Source organism: Dipodomys ordii, unplaced genomic scaffold, assembly GCF_000151885.1.
Source record: "Dipodomys ordii isolate 6190 unplaced genomic scaffold, Dord_2.0 Scaffold27, whole genome shotgun sequence".
NCBI lineage: Eukaryota > Metazoa > Chordata > Mammalia > Rodentia > Heteromyidae > Dipodomys > Dipodomys ordii.
Genome location: NW_012267243.1, coordinates 10,799,928 through 10,819,928, shown reverse-complemented (window position 1 = coordinate 10,819,928; position 20,001 = coordinate 10,799,928). Strand labels below are relative to the sequence as shown.

The 20,001-nt window shown below is 35.7% G+C and overlaps 1 protein-coding gene across 1 annotated transcript in view; it reads left to right on the top strand.

Moving 5' to 3' along the window:
• The window catches only part of Slc12a2 (solute carrier family 12 (sodium/potassium/chloride transporter), member 2), a gene marked incomplete at its 5' end in the record, with an annotated part of 70,728 nt that overhangs the window by 11,804 nt on the left and 38,923 nt on the right, over window positions 1-20,001 (top strand). The window contains 9 exons of the mRNA XM_013015530.1: window positions 8,544-8,663; window positions 9,216-9,291; window positions 9,566-9,661; window positions 13,211-13,350; window positions 14,134-14,244; window positions 14,891-14,999; window positions 16,365-16,492; window positions 16,585-16,669; window positions 19,212-19,363. Coding sequence (XP_012870984.1) covers window positions 8,544-8,663; window positions 9,216-9,291; window positions 9,566-9,661; window positions 13,211-13,350; window positions 14,134-14,244; window positions 14,891-14,999; window positions 16,365-16,492; window positions 16,585-16,669; window positions 19,212-19,363 — 1,017 coding nt within the window. The remainder of the gene's footprint in view (window positions 1-8,543; window positions 8,664-9,215; window positions 9,292-9,565; window positions 9,662-13,210; window positions 13,351-14,133; window positions 14,245-14,890; window positions 15,000-16,364; window positions 16,493-16,584; window positions 16,670-19,211; window positions 19,364-20,001) is intronic.

The following is a 20,001-nucleotide window of genomic DNA, read 5'->3' as shown; positions in this document are numbered from 1 at the left end:
ATATAATGATTATACTTTCTTACTTTGTATTTTCTTGGTTTAACAGATGTGGAAATTTAGAGTCGATAGGAGTTAAATCTCAAAGTGAATAAGTAGCAGAGCAGGGATTTGAACTTAGGTCTGACTTGAGAACTAGCAGTTCCCATTCACTATTATTTCAAGGCATCTAATAGAAAACAGATTTTTTTGGGGGGGGGATCCGGTCATGGGGGCCTGAACTCTGGGCCTGGGCACTGTCCCTCAGCTCTTCAGCTCAAGGCTAGCGCTCTACCACTTGAGCCACAGCGCCACTTCCCACTCTTTTTCTTTTTGCTTACGTGGTGCTGAGGAATCGAACCCAGGGCCTCAGGCATGCAAGGCAAGCGCTCTACCACTGAGCCACCTCCCCAGCCCCAGAAAACAGATTTTCTATAAAAGCGCAATAATCATTTACCATGCTGTTCCAGACTTTCAATTTTAATAACATTGGAGGCATAGATTATAAAAAAATACCTAAAAAATAATTACAGAAAGCAAAAGGGATATTAAGAAGCAACAAAGTGTATAGCCTAGAAAAGATATTTTATCTAAATGGGCTTAAAAAATATGAAGGAGCAGGGCACCGGTGACTCACACCTGTAATCCTAGCTACTGCGGAGACCGAGATCTGAGAATCACAGTTCAAAGCCAGCTGGGACAGAAAAGTCCATGAGAAACTTATCTCCAATTAACCACTAGAAAACCGGAAGTGGCACTGTGGCTCAAGCGGTAGTGCGCTCACCTTGAGCTGAAGAGTGCAGGGATAGTGCCCAAGCCCAGCGTTCAAGCCCCATGACCCACCAAAAAATAAACAAATAAATTATATATATGAAGGAGCCAGCCCTCTTCAAAATGTATCATAATCAGAAAGAACAGTAAACCAAAAGAGAAAGTAGTTTAAAATCAGTATTTTAGGGAAAAAACCCTAAAATTATATCAAATTAACTATAGTAGCTAGAATTAGCAGTATAACTTAAAAGATAGGAATTTAAGGAAGGTAAAAATAGTTTCAAGGAAAATTAATAGAAAATAGGAACACAGTATATAGAAATATAAAAGGAACTTCAGTTTTGTAACAGTCTGACCAATGTTTCTCCTTAATCATGTCGTATCTTACTATTTCTGTTAACAAAATACTGGTGACAAATTCAAAGAAATATGTGTGGATAATTTTTATTTTTGAAGTCTTCTTCAGAAGGCATAGGTGTATATATCATTGGACCCAGGGGTTGAGAGGGTTGCAAAAGGAAGGAACATAGAGGAAGAAAACCCTAGTATGATCTGGAATATTGATTCAAAAGAGATGCTAGCTTGAGCAGCTAGTTAATGAACATTTTAAATAGGAAAAAGTAGACCCTTGCTAATATAAAAACAGAATGGTTGGCTGGCCTATTTTACCTATCCCTTCAATCACAATAGCCGCCAAATAAACCTTCAGAATTAAGTAATATGTAAACCTTTTATTTCATGCTTAAAACCTTTTATATGTCTTCCCAAATGTACTATAGATTATAAAAATTGGCAATTCTTTTTCTTCCATATGGGTACTCTGTGTGTGTGTACGTGTGTGTGTATGAGTCTATGTGAGATGTAGGTATATTGGACAGGTTTTTTTGTTTTGTTTTTGTGTCAATTATAGGCCTTGAACTTAGGGCCTGGGTGCTGTCCTTGAGCCTTTTTGTGCTAGGGCTAGTACTCTACCACTGAAGCCATAGCACCACTTCCTGTTTTTGCATGGTTTATTGGAGATAAGAGTATCACTGGGACTTTTCTGCCCCGCCTGGCTTTGAACCTTGATCCTCAGATCTCATCCTCCTGAGTAGCTAGGATTACAGACTTGAGCCACCAGTGCCTGGCAGGACCCTATACCCTGGAGACATTTTTAAGAAGCACAGAGTTGAAAACAAAAGTCCTGTGGTAGCTGGGTGCTGGTGCCTCACACCTGTAGTTCTGGCTGCTCATGTGGCTGAGAACCAGAGGATGCAGTTGGAAGCCAACTACCTCCAAAATATCCAACAAAAAGCCAGGATGGATTCAAGACTAAAGTGGCAGAGTATAAGCTGAGCAAGCCCCAGGCCCTGGTTTAAAAAGAAAAATAAACTTCTGAATTCCATCCAGTGTAGAATTCTAATACCCCTTCTCCCCATTTTGTTCTTCTATTCCTTTTATGAAGACCAAGTTAGAAGTCCTTAGAAACTAAGTCCTTGGAAACTAAGCAGTGAGGGAATTGATAAAGCAAGATCAATAACAAAAGTAACTGGTGAATTGGGAAGTTTGAGCCGAACAATTTCCTTAGTTGGGCAATTTACCCATCTTTGTCACCTTGCCCAAAGTAAATACCCCAAATAGGTTATCTTAGTAAATATTTATTCTGCTTCATGGTTTGGGGGTTAAGGTAACCTCTCAATGCTGTTTCCTCATATATGAAGTGGGGGATAATGCTGTCTTTCTCTTAAAGATTTAGGGAAATGGGATGTGTAGGAACTTTAGGGATATGTCTTACACACATAGTAGGCTTTCAGTAATTAGTAGTTATTATTAGAGTAAGCTAGTCAGGTTATTGGGTCTCAGATGCTAGGAATTATTTGGTTTATCCTGTAGGTTATGGGTAACTGCTTTGCTTTTATGTACCATTTTTTTGTTTATTTGCTTAGTGCTAGTATTGGACTTTGAAATCAGGGCCTCACACTATCAGCTTTTGCTCAAGGCTGGTGCTCTACTACTTGAGCCATATCTTTTACTGGTTGATTATAGTTAAGTATCTGTTGGATTTGTTTTCCTGGGTTGGCAGCAGATTGCAATCCTTAGATCTCAGTCTCTATATGGCTGGAATTACAGATGTGAATTACCACTGGCTTAACAACTTGTTTCTTGAGGGCAGTATCTTTTTAGTGCAGAGGAAGCTGGTGTTTAGCAGAATTTAGATTTGGGTTGGCTCTTATGCCAACCCAATAGGTTCACCCTATTTCCTATATGAAAAGTCGGGTTTTTGTGTGTGTGTGTGTTGTTTTTTGTTTTTTCCAACTTAGAAGACAATTCTACTCTAGAGCTGAACTCCTTAACTATGTTAAGGAAATAGGAGCAGCACCTGTCCTCCCAGACAATTCCTGAGTAAATCATCTGAAAGCCAGTCATTCTCTCACTGGACAAATCAGAGTGAGTGCGGCTTGAGAATTTTTTGATAAATGACAGTGGCAACTGATGACAGCTTTTACAAAATTAACTTAAAAACATTGCCCATTCTCATACTCAGCTACTCTTTCTAACTTTTGTTGTTAGCAGTTTTAGATGGTAAAGATGACATTTTTAAAAACCATTCTTATCTTGGTCTATGGTCTTACGTTAATTTGACCTCAGTGTTACCTTGCAATGTTTGCTTTTTAAAGTGGTCCTGTGCACGTGTTATTTAAGAATCACATTCAAGCAGAGCCAAATTAGATAGTCAGGAGTTCTCTACTCTTTTTTTTTTTTTATTGTAAAGATACTATACAGAGGGTTAGGAGTTCTCTACTCTTATACAGATGTCCAGCAACTCACACTAAAAGAAATTTACGTGGTCCTATGTAATCCACTTACTCACCCACCTACCCACCCACCCACCCACCCATCCACCCACCCAAACCACCCACCCACCCACCTATCCAATAAAAAAAAGAAAATGGTCTTCTGTTCCTGTTGCATTGCCAAGTATTTATGTAAGAAATAGTAAAGAAATATTTCAGAATCAGATGAAAATAAAAGTGTATTTAACTGGGAAGGCAGTTTGTTACACTATTAAATAAGCTTTCATCTTGCTTTTCATTTAGTGTGAATTTTTTCATTGGGAAAAATGCAAAACTTAACTCCTAGAAAGGCTTATAGTTTGGGTTCTATTTAATTTACTTATGGCACCTGAATTTTGGTCTTATAATCATGCTGTAAGTTAACTTAATAGCTAAGAGCCAGAAATGTCAGCTGCTTTAGATGGCTATTTTGTTAAATATAAATTGATCTTTACTTAGAGAGTCTAGATCCCCAGAAGAATGATATTGTAGGCAGGAATTACCTGCATATCTGCATTTTATAGATAAGGAAACTGATTTTTAGAGAAGGATAGAATTTGAAAGCGAAGGGCATATTATTGCAGTCATGGTGCCTTTGATATAAGCATTTAATAGAAACTGTTTTGTTTAATTGGAAAATGTCATGATTTATGTGAAAGACTTGCCTTCCATCCTGCCTCTGCTGAAAAATTGCACCTCTGAGAGGGCTTACTTCTATGGTGCCTCATAAAAATTGGGTTAGTATATCTTTGTTTAGTGACTGAAAGGATGTGATTCTAGTTTGTTTATGCACAGAAACTATTTTTGCAAATGCAGAATCTTCAAATTATAGAAGAATAATAGAAATTGCTTTGGACCTTTTCAGGCATTAAGTGTGATTCAGGGGTTTTTAAATAGAGAAGTGTTTGGGTATATAAGTCTCTCTGGGGTGGCCTAGTAGACCTAAAGAGATACTTTGGCAAGTTTTGATTTTTGTTGTTTTTTTTTCAGAACCAATAAAAATCTAAATAGTCTAAGATGATTGTGGCTGCACACTCATCTTTCTTGGGTATTTCTGTTTGTCCAGTGACAACATGAAAGCCATCTAATTGCATTGTATGCTTCAGATAAACATTTCTGGACTTAATTGGGACATCCAAATAAAGAAGACCCATAACATCTTGCTGTATTGTATACTCACAGCTTTAAAAACTGCAAATGTGGGGCTGGGAAGTTGGCTCAGTGGTAGAGCGCTTGCCTTGCATGCATGAGGCCCTGGGTTCAATTCCTCAGCACCACATAAGCAAAAAGAAAAATGCCGGAAGTGATGCTGTGGCTCCAGTGGTAGAGCGCTAGCCTTGAGCTGAAGAGCTGAGGGACAGCGCCCAGGCCCAGAGTTCAGGCCCCACGACCGGACCCAAAAAGAAAAAAACCCTGCAAATGTAATGTTTACTGATGAAGATACCCACAGAAGACAGTCTTACACTGTGTCACAGAGCTAGCTAAAGCTGGGCAGGTGTAGTCTGGAAATGAATTTAAGCTTTCACTCGTGACTTGAATAAGTAGTTGGTGTTTTAAGCTATTGGTCTGGTAAGGTAACCCATGAAAGAAAATGAGATGAATATAGCACCCAACAGTCTAAAACTAGCATCAGAAATCCAGTGAGAAAAATATGCAGTGAATTTAGTCAGAAGAAGTTATTGGATATCTTGTTAGAAATTATTTTGATATTTTGAAGTTGAAGCTAGGTTATTTTTTATGTATATGTGTGTTTTAGCAAGTCTGGCTGGGATCATGGTTCAATAAAATGTTGGGCAATAGTCAAAGAGTAATCAAGTTGAAGTAGAGCTTCTCTTTACTCCCTGAAAAGAAATAATGACCATAAAAATCAGAGTTCCTTTCACTTTTGTATATTCTCCATACTGAGTAACATGTTTAGTTTTCTCTAAGTTTCTGTCAGTCTTTTCCATAGCTTCACTCACAGACCATTTCCCTAAGTTTCAGTCATGAACTTTCAAACTGCTTGACATTGTGTCCTGGTTTGTTAATATCAGCATATATCTTTCTAGGTTACCATGAGAGAGAGAGAGAGAGAGAGAGAGAGAGAGAGAGTGTGTGTGTGTGTGTGTCCTCTTTCTCTACCAATTTTCTTCTCATTCCTACCTCAATCCCTGCTTGGTAAGCTTAGAATCACATTATTACTTTTTGAAAGGTAATTCCCCCAAATAATGCTAAATTACCTTTTTATACAAAAAATATTTTAGGATGGGCAAATTGCCAGACCTAACATTCTTTTTAAAAATTTCTGGAAGCTATTATATATTAAGAAATAATGTTGGGGTTGTAGCTCAGTGGAACATTGTTTGCTTAGCATGTATAGGGATCTGGGTTGAACAACCAGCAACACCCCCCCCCCAAAAAAGAGGGCAGAGCAGAAATTAAAGATATATATCCACTTTGATTTCCTGGGACTTCAGGAAATTAATACAGTTATGTCCCCAGTGTATTTCTTAATTGAGCTATAAATAGCATGCTTATTTAATTTTAACTTCTGTAATTTTAGAGATTAATAAACACTTCAAAATAGAAGTAGTAGAGATGATTAGGAGAATTTTTAATTCTATATGATTGCATCCTTATTTTAAATGCTTTGCATATGTACAGGAAAATGTTTACTTTGCCGAGGGTTGAACTCAAGGCTTTTCATGTGCTAAGTAAGTGTTCTCTACCACTGAAGTATATCCTAGTCCTTGTGTTTGCTATGTGTAACAAAGGTTGACCTTAAACTCACTGTATAGTCCAGGCTAGCCTCAAGCACTGGGACTGCAGATGAACATCACCTTGCCCAACCGTAAATGCATATTTTTTTAAACATAGTCACTCATAGTATAGTAGAAACTAGCATAATTGCTAGATAAACAGCCATAACAAAAAATTAGGATATCCTTATACTTTTACATTGTTAGGAAGATGACCATTTTGATATATAACCTTGGAAAAAGTAGAATTTTAAGTATATATCTTTAGTTTCCTTAAATATAGAGGGAAAGAGAGATGTTTTCTGTGCATATTATAGTCATTTTCTTGTATTACTTGGGAGTTAGATAATATTTCAGAATCTTATTTCATAAAATAATTGAGGAGCACTGTGTACACTAGAGTGAACACTAAAAATTTGTCTAATTATAATTACATCAGCAGGCAAACTTTTTCTGTCTAGTCTTGAGTGGTTGAATGTCAAGTTTGAGTCATCATTCCCTTTTAGGAGTCATTTTTTTAGTATTTGAGATCATCAGTGACTTTCCTGTCAGGACTACATTTAACAGTGGGTAAAAATGAGTTGTTCTTCTGATTGAACTGCACAAGATCCATGGTCACATTTTTCACTTACCATTTATACCTATTTCTAACAAGTTTAATGGTCACTGATAGTTACATTGATGCCAGATTCTAAACAAGGAAACAAACCACAATAGGCAGCCCAATGACAAAGAGAAGTTTGGATTATTGTATAGATTTTACTCCGTGATCACACTGAATTTACTGTAGCTTCTTTCTTTTGAAATTTACATTCAGATTTCACTTAGCACTGTGAAGCACTAATAGCAGTTTTAGAAACACTTTGGCCTGGCACAACTTAAAGAAACAATGTCCAAAAATTATATTTTGTACTCTGCTGTTGAATATGAGTAGAGTAAGAACCATAGTGATAGGGGTTGAGGATGTGACTGTAGATTTGAAACATCGCTTAAGCCATTCCCCCCACCTCCATCCCCTTGGTGTTCTACTCATGGTGCAGATACTGGATTGGAAATGCATTGTATGTCATTAGTGTATTGGGACAGAAAAAAATTTGAGAACAACTGAGATATCAAAGGTAGAAATATCAAAGCTAAGAATTGTATAATTAGTCATGAAACTTTATTGAAGAATTAAATACCACTTGTAAAAATGCATTGTGTCAACCATTTCATGCTTGAATCTGAGAAAAAGTATAAAGGAAAATGCCAAGACTTGGTTGGCAAGGAATGAGTAAAGGGGCAGGATTATGAATGAGCTTTAGGGTACATACATAGGGATCTTATTCTGTTGATAGGTGTTGAAGAAGAGTTTGTATCATTGATGTTGACATTTTGGATATGTGAATGTTCATTGCCTAGAACATATAAATTTGTGGCTAGGCAGAAGAAGGTTTGAATTTATTTATCTAGCTAGTTAGGCCATACATGACAGAATTCACTATGTGCTACAGACACCTTCAAAATGTAAAATTTGAATCATTATTTGAAATGAAGATATTGTATTGCCCAGGCTTGCTCAGACTCCTAGACTTGAGATGATTCTTGTACCTCAGCTTCCCAAATGACTTGGATTATAGACCTGATTTACAATTTGATATTATTAGAATGAGTTTACTGGCAAAAGTGAGACTTAAATTCTAAGAAATTTTAATAACCAAGGTTTCCTTCTACTTTATTACTGCTTTATATATTCTTTGGGTAAAATACAGGGAATCCTTCATTTTCATGGTGAAATACCTATGGCAGTCTACTTAGGAAAGGAATAAAGTTTATTTAGTGCTCTTTGCAGGCTGAAAGTCCAAATAGTGTAACGTAGCCTCTGACAAAAGCTTCCCCTTAGCTGTGGGCTGTAGTCCCGGGAGCTGTGCAGGAATGAGCATCTTATCACCCAACAGGAATCTAGAGCGACAACAGCTCAGGAGGATTCACTTCATTAGACCATTATTTCTTTCTCAGGACATTTTTTCCTAGTGACCCATGAACTTCCCCCTAAGTCCTGCACTTCAAGCTTCCACACATCCAATACCATGGCCACCACAGAAGCAAACTTCCAAAATGTGAACCTTTGTGGCTTTGTAGGAACATATTATGCCCAAATCATAGCACATGATTCCAGATATGGTGAAATATATTAGTTATGTTTTTGTGAGGTTATTTTAAATTTGAAATTTTAAGCACAATTCACATTTCTTTTTGTAACAAGGAACCTTTTGAGGATGGTTTTGCAAACGGGGAAGAAAGTACTCCAACTAGAGATGCTGTGGTCACATATACTCCAGAAAGTAAAGGAGTTGTGAAGTTTGGCTGGATCAAGGGTGTATTAGTAAGTATATGTATATAGATAAATAGATTTAATTTGAAAATGGAAATATTTCTGGTGATTATAAAACCTACAGAATATTCTCAAAAGAATTTTCTTTCTCTGACTTTATCTTCGTACTGTGGAAGATCACTTGTACCTCTGTTATTTTTAGATAGTAAATTCAGTGAAGAATTTATATCTAAATCTCTATACTTGTCTAAGACATAGGAGTATTAGACTCAAATCTATTTTTTTAGTATGTGAACAACTGACATTTTGTGTTGACAAGCATGTGACACTTAAGTCTGTTGAACTCACGAAATAAGGATTTTATAAATGAATAAACAAAAACAAACCCATGTCATAAAGGAGAATGAAGTAATTTTTAAGCATTGGTACCTTCCAATATTCCTTGTACTGTTTTGTTGTGTTTCTTCTGCTTATGGTAATTGTGAGAAGCACATTTGTTTAAACACATATAGTTATGGTGTTTTAACATTTAGCTCAATGCTGAGCTCTTATTATATTTGATTACTTTCCTTTAGCTGTAACTTGCTCTTTTTTCCTTCCTAGGTACGTTGTATGTTAAACATTTGGGGTGTGATGCTTTTCATTAGATTGTCATGGATTGTGGGTCAAGCTGGAATAGGTAAGTGAAGTAATATACTTCCTCAGAGTATGATAAACATAATAAGGCTATGCCTGTCAAACTCTCAGCCTCAGAAAATTTAAGCAGTCAGCTGTTTCCCTTGTTTCTGAGGTTGTTACATTAATAAATTGCTTTTTAAACCTTCTGTTTTTTCAAAAATGAGACTCAAATCTGGGTAGTTTGTGAATTATAAATTTAATGTTTTCAGATCATTCCATTCTAGATAATGGCAAGTTTTAAGTATTTTCTACATCTATGTTTTTTTTCTCTAAAGGTCTGTCAGTTATCGTAATAGCCATGGCTACTGTTGTGACAACTATCACAGGACTATCTACTTCAGCAATAGCTACCAATGGATTTGTAAGAGGAGGTAAATTCATCATATTTCTATTAATAAATAGAAATTAAAATTTAATTTGTATTTTTGTCTTCATAGAAGACACATATATCACACATATATGTATGTTTCTATGTGTATGCATGTATAAGGAAGTCTGTGCTGAGCATTTCTATTTATTTGAGTGTAAAATTTTATTTGACCAATATGATACAATACTTCAGAATATCTAAGGTGTGGAAAGTAGCAAAAATGGAGTTTATCCCTTGTTTCTTATCAACTGGACTGCACCTATTGCTTTCTCCCAAGCTTTTGCCATTGTATCAGTAACATTCACTCTAGCATAAAATCAACATTGTGTAAATATAATTTCATTTACCCCCTTTTCTTACTTTTTTGTTGTTGTGCCAAAATACAAGGGAGGAAAGTTTTATTTTGGCACATGGTTTCAGAGGGTTCAGTCTATAGTTTCTGGGCTCTATGTGCTTCGAGAAACAGCAGTGGGAGCATATAGAAGAAGAGGCTGTTGTTCATCTCATGGTGAAGAGGAAGATGAGAAGGGAAGAAGAGGCTCAGGATAAAGTACAACCTTCAAAGGCATGTTCTCTCCCCCTTCAACTAGGCCACATCTAAAGTTTTTAGAATTTCCCAAAATAGAGCCACTAGTTGGGGACCAGGTGTTTAATGCATGAACATGTGGGGAGTGGCACACATTTCATGTTTAGACTGTAACATTCTGCTCTTGGCTTCCAAAGGTTCATGACTATTTCATAATACAAAATGCATTTAGTTGATCTTCAAGAGTCTCCAAAATGTTAGCAGTCTGATATTGTTTAATAGCCTAAGGTCAAAGTCTCCTTTGAGAGTCTCCTTTGAAACTCTTAGCTATGAGCTCTTGTATGAGAGAACAAGTTACATTCTTTTAACATACATGTCACAGAGTAGCATTTTCATTCTAAAAAGGAAGAACAAAAAATAGCAAGGAAGGAACTGATCAAAAGCAATACCAAAATACACCAGAGCAAATGTGAAATCCTGTAGCTCCATGTCCAGCATCTGGAGCATGTATTGTTATATGAGCTCTAAAAGGCTGAGCATCCCTTCCCTTAGGGCCTGGCCAACTACAGCCCACATGGTCTCTTTTGGGCTGGCTGTACTTATTGCCTAAGGCTTTCCTGGGCAGATGTTCCACATTCCTGGTGTCTCCAATATACTGGAGTCTCAAGAGCTGTTTACAGGTTCCTGACCCTATTATGCATTTCTTACCTACCTCCACAGGACTCCCTTTGAAATCTAGGTAGAAGCCTTCATGACTCTAACTTTCAGATGCATCCTTTCAAAACCACTGTCATATGGATGTTGCTAACGTCTGCTGCCAGCTTGAATAGGTAGCCTTATCACTAAAACTGGCACTCCAGTGTCACTGCTGGGGCCTTTGAACACATATCTATGTGGCACTGTGCTGGTATGCATGCCAGGCACCTAGAGCTCTCTTAAAGCAAAAGCTTACAAATGAGTGGAGAGCTTTACACCCCGATGCTGAGATTGGAGGATCTGGCCATACCTGAGGTGCCCTCAGTGTACCCTTCCTGTTGCCCTATAGATGTCAGTGGTTTCTTTTCAGTGTTTGGAATCTCTTTAATCATGTTGTCCTACAATTCTGTGTACAATGTTAAATGTATTCCTTTCTAGCCAAAGTACATAATTTTCAAGTATTCTCACTATTATTTTGTTCTTGATCCTCACAGTAAACTTGGTTAAAAACAACCATCAATAACTAAAACTAACATATATTAATGGTGCATGGGGGGTTATTGTGACATTTCTACACTAACCCATTTTTAATTCAATTTCATTCAAAGTGTTAGAAAACAGACAAAATGAATTATTTTTGGTTTTTGCCTGAGTGTAAAATGAGTAGCTTCTAGTCTAATTCCCAGCAAAGTCCTCATTTCTTTCTGAAACTTTATGAGCATAGTCTATGAGCATTTCTGTCAGCATTTTCATTTTCTGTGTTCCCATTAGATTTCCCCCTTAAGCTCTGCTATGCTATTCTACGGTTTTTTAAGCCCATATTTCTTAAGAGTTCCAAATTTCTGGATTCAAAGGCATAATAACATTATCAGATAGTCACAGTCATGAACTTGCTTTTCTGGTACAAGTTTTCCACATTACTTTTCTCATCACTGTGACCAAAACCTCACAAAAACAACTTAAGGTTGGCAAATTTTATTTTGGCTTGGTTTCCGAGGGTTCAGTCTGTGGCTGCTTGGCCCGCATACTTGGTCAAAACATGTGACACAGGAGGCTGTTCACCTCTTGGCAGACAGGAAGCAGAGAGAGAGCGCGAGAGAGGGCATAGGGACCAGGTACAGCCATTGAAGGCATTCCTTCAGTTAGCTACTTTTCCAACAAGGTCCCATCTCCAAAAGTTTACAAAAACTGAAAATAGCACCATCTAGTGTTCAATAAATGACCCTGCTGGGGCCCTTCATATTAAAATCATAGCAGGGACCATGAACACTGGAGTAATAACTTCAGTTCTAGTTTTTTTTTTTTTTTTAAATATTGGAGCCCACGGAATCTGGCTTAAGAGATTTTACTGTGCAAAGGAATGAGAGCATGACTTTGGGACTCTAAAGAACAAAAAGAACTAAATTCTACTTTTCAAGTCATTTTCAAATCCATTTTTCAAGATCCCTGGAGAAATAAAATGTTTGCCAGCACCCGCACAGTTATACTCCATCTATTTTTTCATCTGCCTCAGTTATTTTGCGTATACCTAATTGATGTTCTGTAAACAAAAGTTATGCTTTATCTGCATCAGGAATTGGAGGTGGGACAGGGAGCCAGATAAGTTTTTCATTTTATTTCATCTTCACATTTCTTAGATACCAGAGAATCCAGATCCCAATGATGTAGGTAGAAGCTGGTATCAATATGATTATGCTGAGCATACACTATACACCACTGTTTATCAGGTTTTAAATCTATTTGTTAGTCTCATCTTACATATATAGGAGTGTAAAACATGTGTATGTTCAACAGAATTAATTAGACAATGCTGAATTTTGACTCTTTTTACAAGGTACCTTATGCTGGGTATGTTGGGAAACGTAAGTAGAACTGGAAGTGAATATTTGCAGGAAATCCTGCAAATCCTGTGAGACTTTTGTCTTGCACTGGTGTTCATATTACCAGCTGATAGACATTCTATTTTAAGTAATGGGAAATCAGGCCAACTGTGATGTTAAAATTTAGCTATATCGGAGAAGTTATTATTATATTGGAAAATTGGGAGATGATCTTGGTATCTATGAATATGAGGAAGAGATTGTTGTCCGTTAGAATCTAAGCTTTAAAGGAGACAGTGAGGACTTAAATAGAGTGGATTTCTGTTTGATACAAGTTTTAGGAGTGTTAGTATTTATGAATAGTTCTTTTCGGGTATTACTGGAAACACAGTTAATCTCACATTCCTGTTCATTTAACTTCTGCACTCTCCTTTGTGAATTCTCTTGTGAAATTAAGAAGATTGTTTGGCATTTTAAATCCTAACTTTTGTTGTATTTCCATTCTTAGGAGGAGCATATTATTTAATATCTAGGAGTTTAGGGCCAGAATTTGGGGGTGCAATTGGCTTGATCTTTGCATTTGCCAATGCTGTTGCTGTTGCTATGTATGTGGTTGGATTTGCAGAAACAGTGGTGGAATTGCTTAAGGTAATTAATGTTTCTTTTATTTACCAGTTTTTTAAGTTAAATTTGATTTGATTAGCATTATTGAGGATTTATTTCATTATATCACTGTAAGATAGGAAGAAATGGAAAAGAAACATTTCCAGCTCCCTATGGAGGAAACAGGAGTTACAGGCTGAAAATGGTGATTTCTATCTACAACCTAAACATGGAGATATTATCTAGGCTCACCCAAAATATAGGGGCAATAGGTTATTTTAGGACTTCTTTTGCTTGGAAAGTTTTCTAGTTCTCTCTTTGCCTCCTGCAAAGAATTCAATAGATTTTTTTTTAATGCATCTCAAAGGAAAATACAGATAGCCCTTTTTATGTCTCCTATTCCTGTGATTGAGCTTTAAAAAGCTGATAATGGTAGTAACCCCTCTATATGAGGGGTTTCCTTCATATTTCCTTCATGATGCTTCATGAGAAGAATCTTATAACATTATAGGTATGTACATTATGTGTCTTCTACTTTAGCTTATGATAAATTAGGTTCAAAAATCTGAAAGAACTGATAACTAGATTGACTGGCTTCTACCTTTGTAAACCAAAGGGTAGCATTCAAAATTTTGCATGTTAGCACATCCTTTTTTTGATACATTGAGTTCACTCATATGCCAGTGTTAATAACTTAATAGTTGGACATTAGATTTATCAACTGCTTGAATGATAGCTCATTAGTAAATAGTAATGCATTCCTTTTTTTTAGATCTCCCATTCATTTATCTCATAAGTTGCTATTCATGATATTTGTTTTTTTTCTAGGAACATTCCATACTGATGATAGATGAAATCAATGATATCCGAATTATTGGAGCCATTACAGTGGTGATTCTTTTAGGTATCTCAGTAGCTGGAATGGAATGGGAAGCAAAAGTAAGTCATGATAGGAATATCTGTAAATGTTTCATATATAAACTTCAGAGCTTATGTTTTGGGAACACTAAATTATAGTAACATTTCAGATTCTATGACCCTTTTCACAGAAGTTTTATGTATAAGACAATCAATTTGGGACAACATAAAACTTTTTTTTAATCTTTTTTTTTTTCAGTGCTGTGAATGAGCCACTGTTCCACTGATCCCTGAGCCATGTCCCTAGCCATCTTGTTTATATTTTGTTTTGCTTTGGTTTAGTTCGGGCAGAACTGGGTTTGAATTCAGGACCTCATGTTTCCTTTGCAAATGCCCTACCACTTGGAGATATACTTCCAGTCCTTTTGTCTTTAGTTTCTTTTTTTCAGATAGTCTTGTGCTTTTGCACAGAGCCAGCCTGGACTGGTCTCATATTGTAACCCTCCTGATCTCTGCCTCCTGAAAAGCTGATTATAAGTATATACCACAATGCCCAATAATTCTTTTAGCCAAAGTGTATTGAGCACCTACTTCATGATTGGCAATTTGAGGCTTTAGGGAAACAGACAAAGCACAGAATCCTTTAACTGAAGTTGTGTTCTAGTAGAACTGAATAAAATTATAAACAAAAAGTACCAATTTTGATTTTTATTGTTTGAAATTACAGGCTCAGATAGTTCTTTTGGTGATTCTCCTTCTTGCCATTGCTGATTTCATCATAGGAACATTTATCCCATTAGAGAGTAAGAAGCCCAAAGGTTTCTTTGGATATAAATGTAAGTAAAAAGATTGAATACTTTTTAGAGGGGGATATTGTGTTCTACTATTAAAGATTTTGTTGTAAAATGGAGTTTGTTCTGTGGATTCACACTTATTCATAGTTAATTTTTGCCACCTTTATAGGCTGAAGATTGGAGTGAAAATCATTTTTATCTTCATATTTTTCTAATATTAGCAATAATATTTGAATTCAGTGCTGCTGAAAGAGGGCTGTTTTTCTCAGCTACTATTGGGAATTAGTTAATGGGTGATTTTTGTACTAACATGCCTATTTCTTTTTTTTCTGAATTTTTTTTTATTGTGAAAATACTGTACAGAGGGGTTACAATTACATGGGCAAGATAATGACATGTCTATTTCTTATTTTAGGTGCACAGTTGTATCTGTTGATGGGACCAAATAGTGAGAAATATGTGTTAAGGATATTTCATTGTTGTAGAAACATAGAATATACTTAACAAACAAAGATGTACCAGAACCACTGTCATATATTTGGTTCATTGTTGACCAAAATGTTATAAATCTCATGTTTAGAACATAACAGTTTGAAAGTGCTAAAGATGGTAGAAGCAACTAGAAGTCTTTCTTAGTTTCTTGATAAGTTGAAACATAACTTTTGCTACAATTGACATTATGTGGGAGTTTTTCTTCTCCATAATCTTTTTATTTTCATTAAATGAAACATAATTGTCTTTATTATTTATCAAAGTGTCTATCTGTATCTTTCTCACCATCTTCTGACCTAAGTTAGCAACCTTGACCTTAAAAATGATTAGTTGCTGGTGTATCAGAAACACTTGTCATCAACTGCCTAAAACCTACACTTTTTTTCTTGAGTCATGGTTTAACTGAGTACAGTCTCCAAGGCATAATCAGACTCCCAAATTATGGGATTATAGTTGGAACCATGCCTAACAGTAAAACCTGCTTGAGTTTTAAATTTTTTATTACTAATTTTAAAATAACAATGATTAATATTGTTAAAATAATATTAAAATTTTTATTGTAGCTGTTCTGATGACATCGGGTTTGAACTTAGGTCCCCATGCTTGCTAGGTAGTTACCCTCTCAAGCCACATCTCCAGCCATTTTCCCTTTTCAGATAGTCTTGCAGTTTTCTTGCCTTGGACCTTAATCCTTCTACCCTCTCCTCATGCATAGCTGAGATTACAGGCCAACTTGTTTATTGATATGGGGGGGTCTCACTTACGTTTTGTCTGGTTTTAAATCACAATCTTCTCTATCTCTACCTCCTGAATAGCTGACATTAAAGATGTGAGATACCACACCTTGTTTTAATCTAATTATTATGGTTTAATCTGCTTATCCATTAATAGCCAAAAATATTTTGTTCTCTATAGCTGAAATATTTAATGAGAACTTTGGACCAGATTTTCGAGATGAAGAGACTTTCTTTTCTGTATTTGCCATCTTTTTTCCTGCTGCAACTGGTATTCTAGCTGGAGCAAATATCTCAGGTGATCTTGCAGTAAGTATTACCAAGTATCAAATCAATTATGTTAAATCATGTACATGTGTTTATTTTTCTCAGTGGGCTTACAAAAATTTTTTGTCCTGTAGGATCCTCAGTCAGCCATTCCCAAAGGAACACTCTTAGCCATATTAATCACTACAGTGGTTTACATAGGAATTGCTGTATCTGTAGGTAAGCCTTTCATTTCCATATATGTCTCAGAAACTTTCTGATATATATATATATTTATATATATGCACACAGCAGGGTATAAAAATGTATATTTTCTAACTTTCAGGTTCTGAAATACTTCAATAAAAAGGCATAGAGTAGCCTATTTTAATTCAAAAATAGTTTTTAAGAAAATAGTGAACTTTTATAGATATCAAACTATTAAATAAGGATTTTAATTGTATTTCCTTCAGGATTTATTTCACTAAATTAGGAAGATAAAAATCATGTATAAATGTTTAAAATCCACTGAAATATGTTTATTGAAAACATTCAGATGTGGAAGTAAGTGGATTTTACTCTTGGATCTTTATAAATTTCTGAGTGGTTTATGGTGGTTTTTCTCTTAATATAATGAAATTATCACAACCATTAAGCAATACCTATCCTTGCTTATTATGCAAACACTAGACTTGAAGAACAGAACATGCTGAGTCAAATAGACCCATGCTAAAATCTCTTAAATTAAAAACCCATGATTTTGGAGCCACTTCATTGCACTTATGGGAACATAGCATCTGAGAACTGACGTGATTAGTTTGTTTGTAAATCCCTATTTATAGATGAGGGATGTTGAAGCTCAGAGATCTTGCTACCAAAGATAATTGTACTTGCCATTATAATCATCACTTCTATGACAGAATATTTTTTAATAAAATAAAGGGCATTTATAATGTAGATCTCTTAAATAGACTGAAACATTATAGCCCAGGGAACTTTGTAGGTAAATTATTTTTAATTTTTATGTGATTTGGATATAGTAGCTAAATAAATTATCTTGACTTTATTATACTTTTTGAATCTATGCCTAGGAAAATGGGTTCTAGAAATGTAAACATTGGGGGCTGGGAAGTTGGCTCAGTGGTAGAGCGCTTGCCTTGCATGCATGAGGCCCTGGGTTCAATTCCTATGCACCACATAAGCAAAAAGAAAAAACCCGGAATTGGTTCTGGGCTCAAGTGGTAGAGCGCTAGCCTTGAGCTGAAGAGCTGAGGGACAGCGCCCAGGCCCAGAGTTCAGGCCCCATGACCGGACCCCCTCCCCCTCCCAAAAAAAGAAATGTGAACATTGTTTTAAATGTCCGTACTCTTATAGAAATCAATTTTTACAGTTAAAGATTTTAAACATAATGCAAAGTAAATCTCAATTGAATAACAAATTTGGGCTTACTATGTATGAGGCCCTAGGTTTAATCTTCAGGACCAAGCAACAACACAATAGAACAAACTCTCATAAACTCCAAATTCCTTGACTTCTTGACACAAGTCTCCATTATATTTCAGTAAGGTTTTTAAATTATTGACCAAAATGATGTAATGACAGAACCATACTTACTACAAACTGTGCTATTTATGTGAATTAGAATTTCTGACTACAGTGAAATTTCAAATAATACTGTAATGAGCTCAGTTGTTGTTTAAAATAGTATTTGGAGTTCCAATAATTCATGAATCTCTCAAATTTACTTGGAAAACAAGTAGATGGACCACATACAAGTAGTAACATTGTTTCCCTGAAAGTTCTTAGCACAAGATAAATGTCTGTGTGTCTGTGTGTGTGTGTGTGTGTGTATGTGTATTACACAAATAAAATTTAGTTTTAAATTGAAAGAGTGCTATAACCAATTATTTTTCAACTTGTAAAATAATGTGTTGTCATGAGTAAATTTCTGTTTTGGTCTACCTTTTTAAGACTGGTAGCCCTGTATTCATTTTGTGCTGTGTGGCCCTTGAAGCTGTGGGAGTAGCTCTTTTTCTTTGATGTTCACTGGCTGTCCCGTATGGGTACCTTCTGTCCCAGTGGTTCTAGAACTAAGGAAAAATTGCAGGCACAGAACATTGTAATATGAGGGACATGAAGGTATAGCTGCTTTATTGCTAATGAGCATCATAGGGCTACGTTCTCTCCTATTTCCTCATCCTTTAGTTGTTTTGGAGGTACCATAAAATCATGGTTTTTAAAACTGTTGAAAGGTACAGGAAGAAATAAAGAACTGTGTAGTCTGTCCAGTCATTAAAATATTCTCCATCTCAAGCTTAATTTTCTTTTGTAATAACTATTCATATTGTTTGCTCTCAGAGGATTCCTATATCTGACATCTCATCTTTGACCATATTTCAAGCATAATAATTTAGAATGCTGGAAAACATTTCTCCTATTTGAGACTCTTTCAATGCTTTTTATATTGCTCATGGACATTTTAAACAAATAGACTGTGGAATGGTTTTGTGAATAGTCTATTTCTGCAACTACATATACAAGATTCTTCAGTATTTATATGTAAATACTATTGTTTAAGAAAGGTTTAGTTTTATTACTTAAATATTGGAGACATAAGATATTTTCCCATTCCGTTCAGCATAAAGCTATCTTAACTGTAAATATAATAGATACTATTTTGAGTATATATCTAGTCAGTATTTGATTTCTTTATGAATATATAGAACTCTAAAGTGAATATTGATGTTAACTGTATTTTTCACATTGTCGTTTTGTGCTTCAGGCTCTTGTGTTGTTCGGGATGCCACTGGGAATGTTAATGACACCATTGTAACAGAGTTAACCAACTGTACTTCTGCAGCATGCAAATTAAACTTTGACTTTTCATCTTGTGAAACCAGTCGTTGTTCCTATGGTCTAATGAACAACTTTCAGGTGAGCATCAAGTTGAATATGGTAAGGCTTTCTGGTTTTATATAGGGGATACACTTTTTGAATGGTCAGATCTTGACCATTCAGAATATAATAAATTAGAAAGGAAGGATTGTTACTCCCCTCCAAAAAAAAAAACCCTATTATTCACAAGGCAAGCAGAAATATGAAAGAGTAAATTGTGAATCTGTCTGTGAGCAAAAGATCTTTGAGTATAGCCATTTTATAATTTATATGTATGTGCGTGTATGTGTGTGTGTGCACACCCCGGTATGTGTGGTGTATAGCGAGGATTTCAGAAAGCAGGAAAGCTTCTGAAACATCTCTTATGTGAGTCATATTTGGGTCATAATTTGTAGATTTTTCTTTGTTGGATTCCATTGAACTTTGTGTTCATCCTTTGTCCAGCACCACACAGCTTTGCTTATAATAGTTCTGTAATAGGTTTTGGAGTCAGGTAGCCTAATTCTTTCTACCTGTCCTTTTTTAAAATAGTTGTAGCTGTTTTACTTTATTTATGATTAACTGCTTTGTATTTACATGTACTTCTTTAAAAAAATACTGACCTGTTACTTAGCATGATTATATGAAGTCCTGCTATACCAAACCACTTAAATAGTAAATTCATAGACTATATAGCA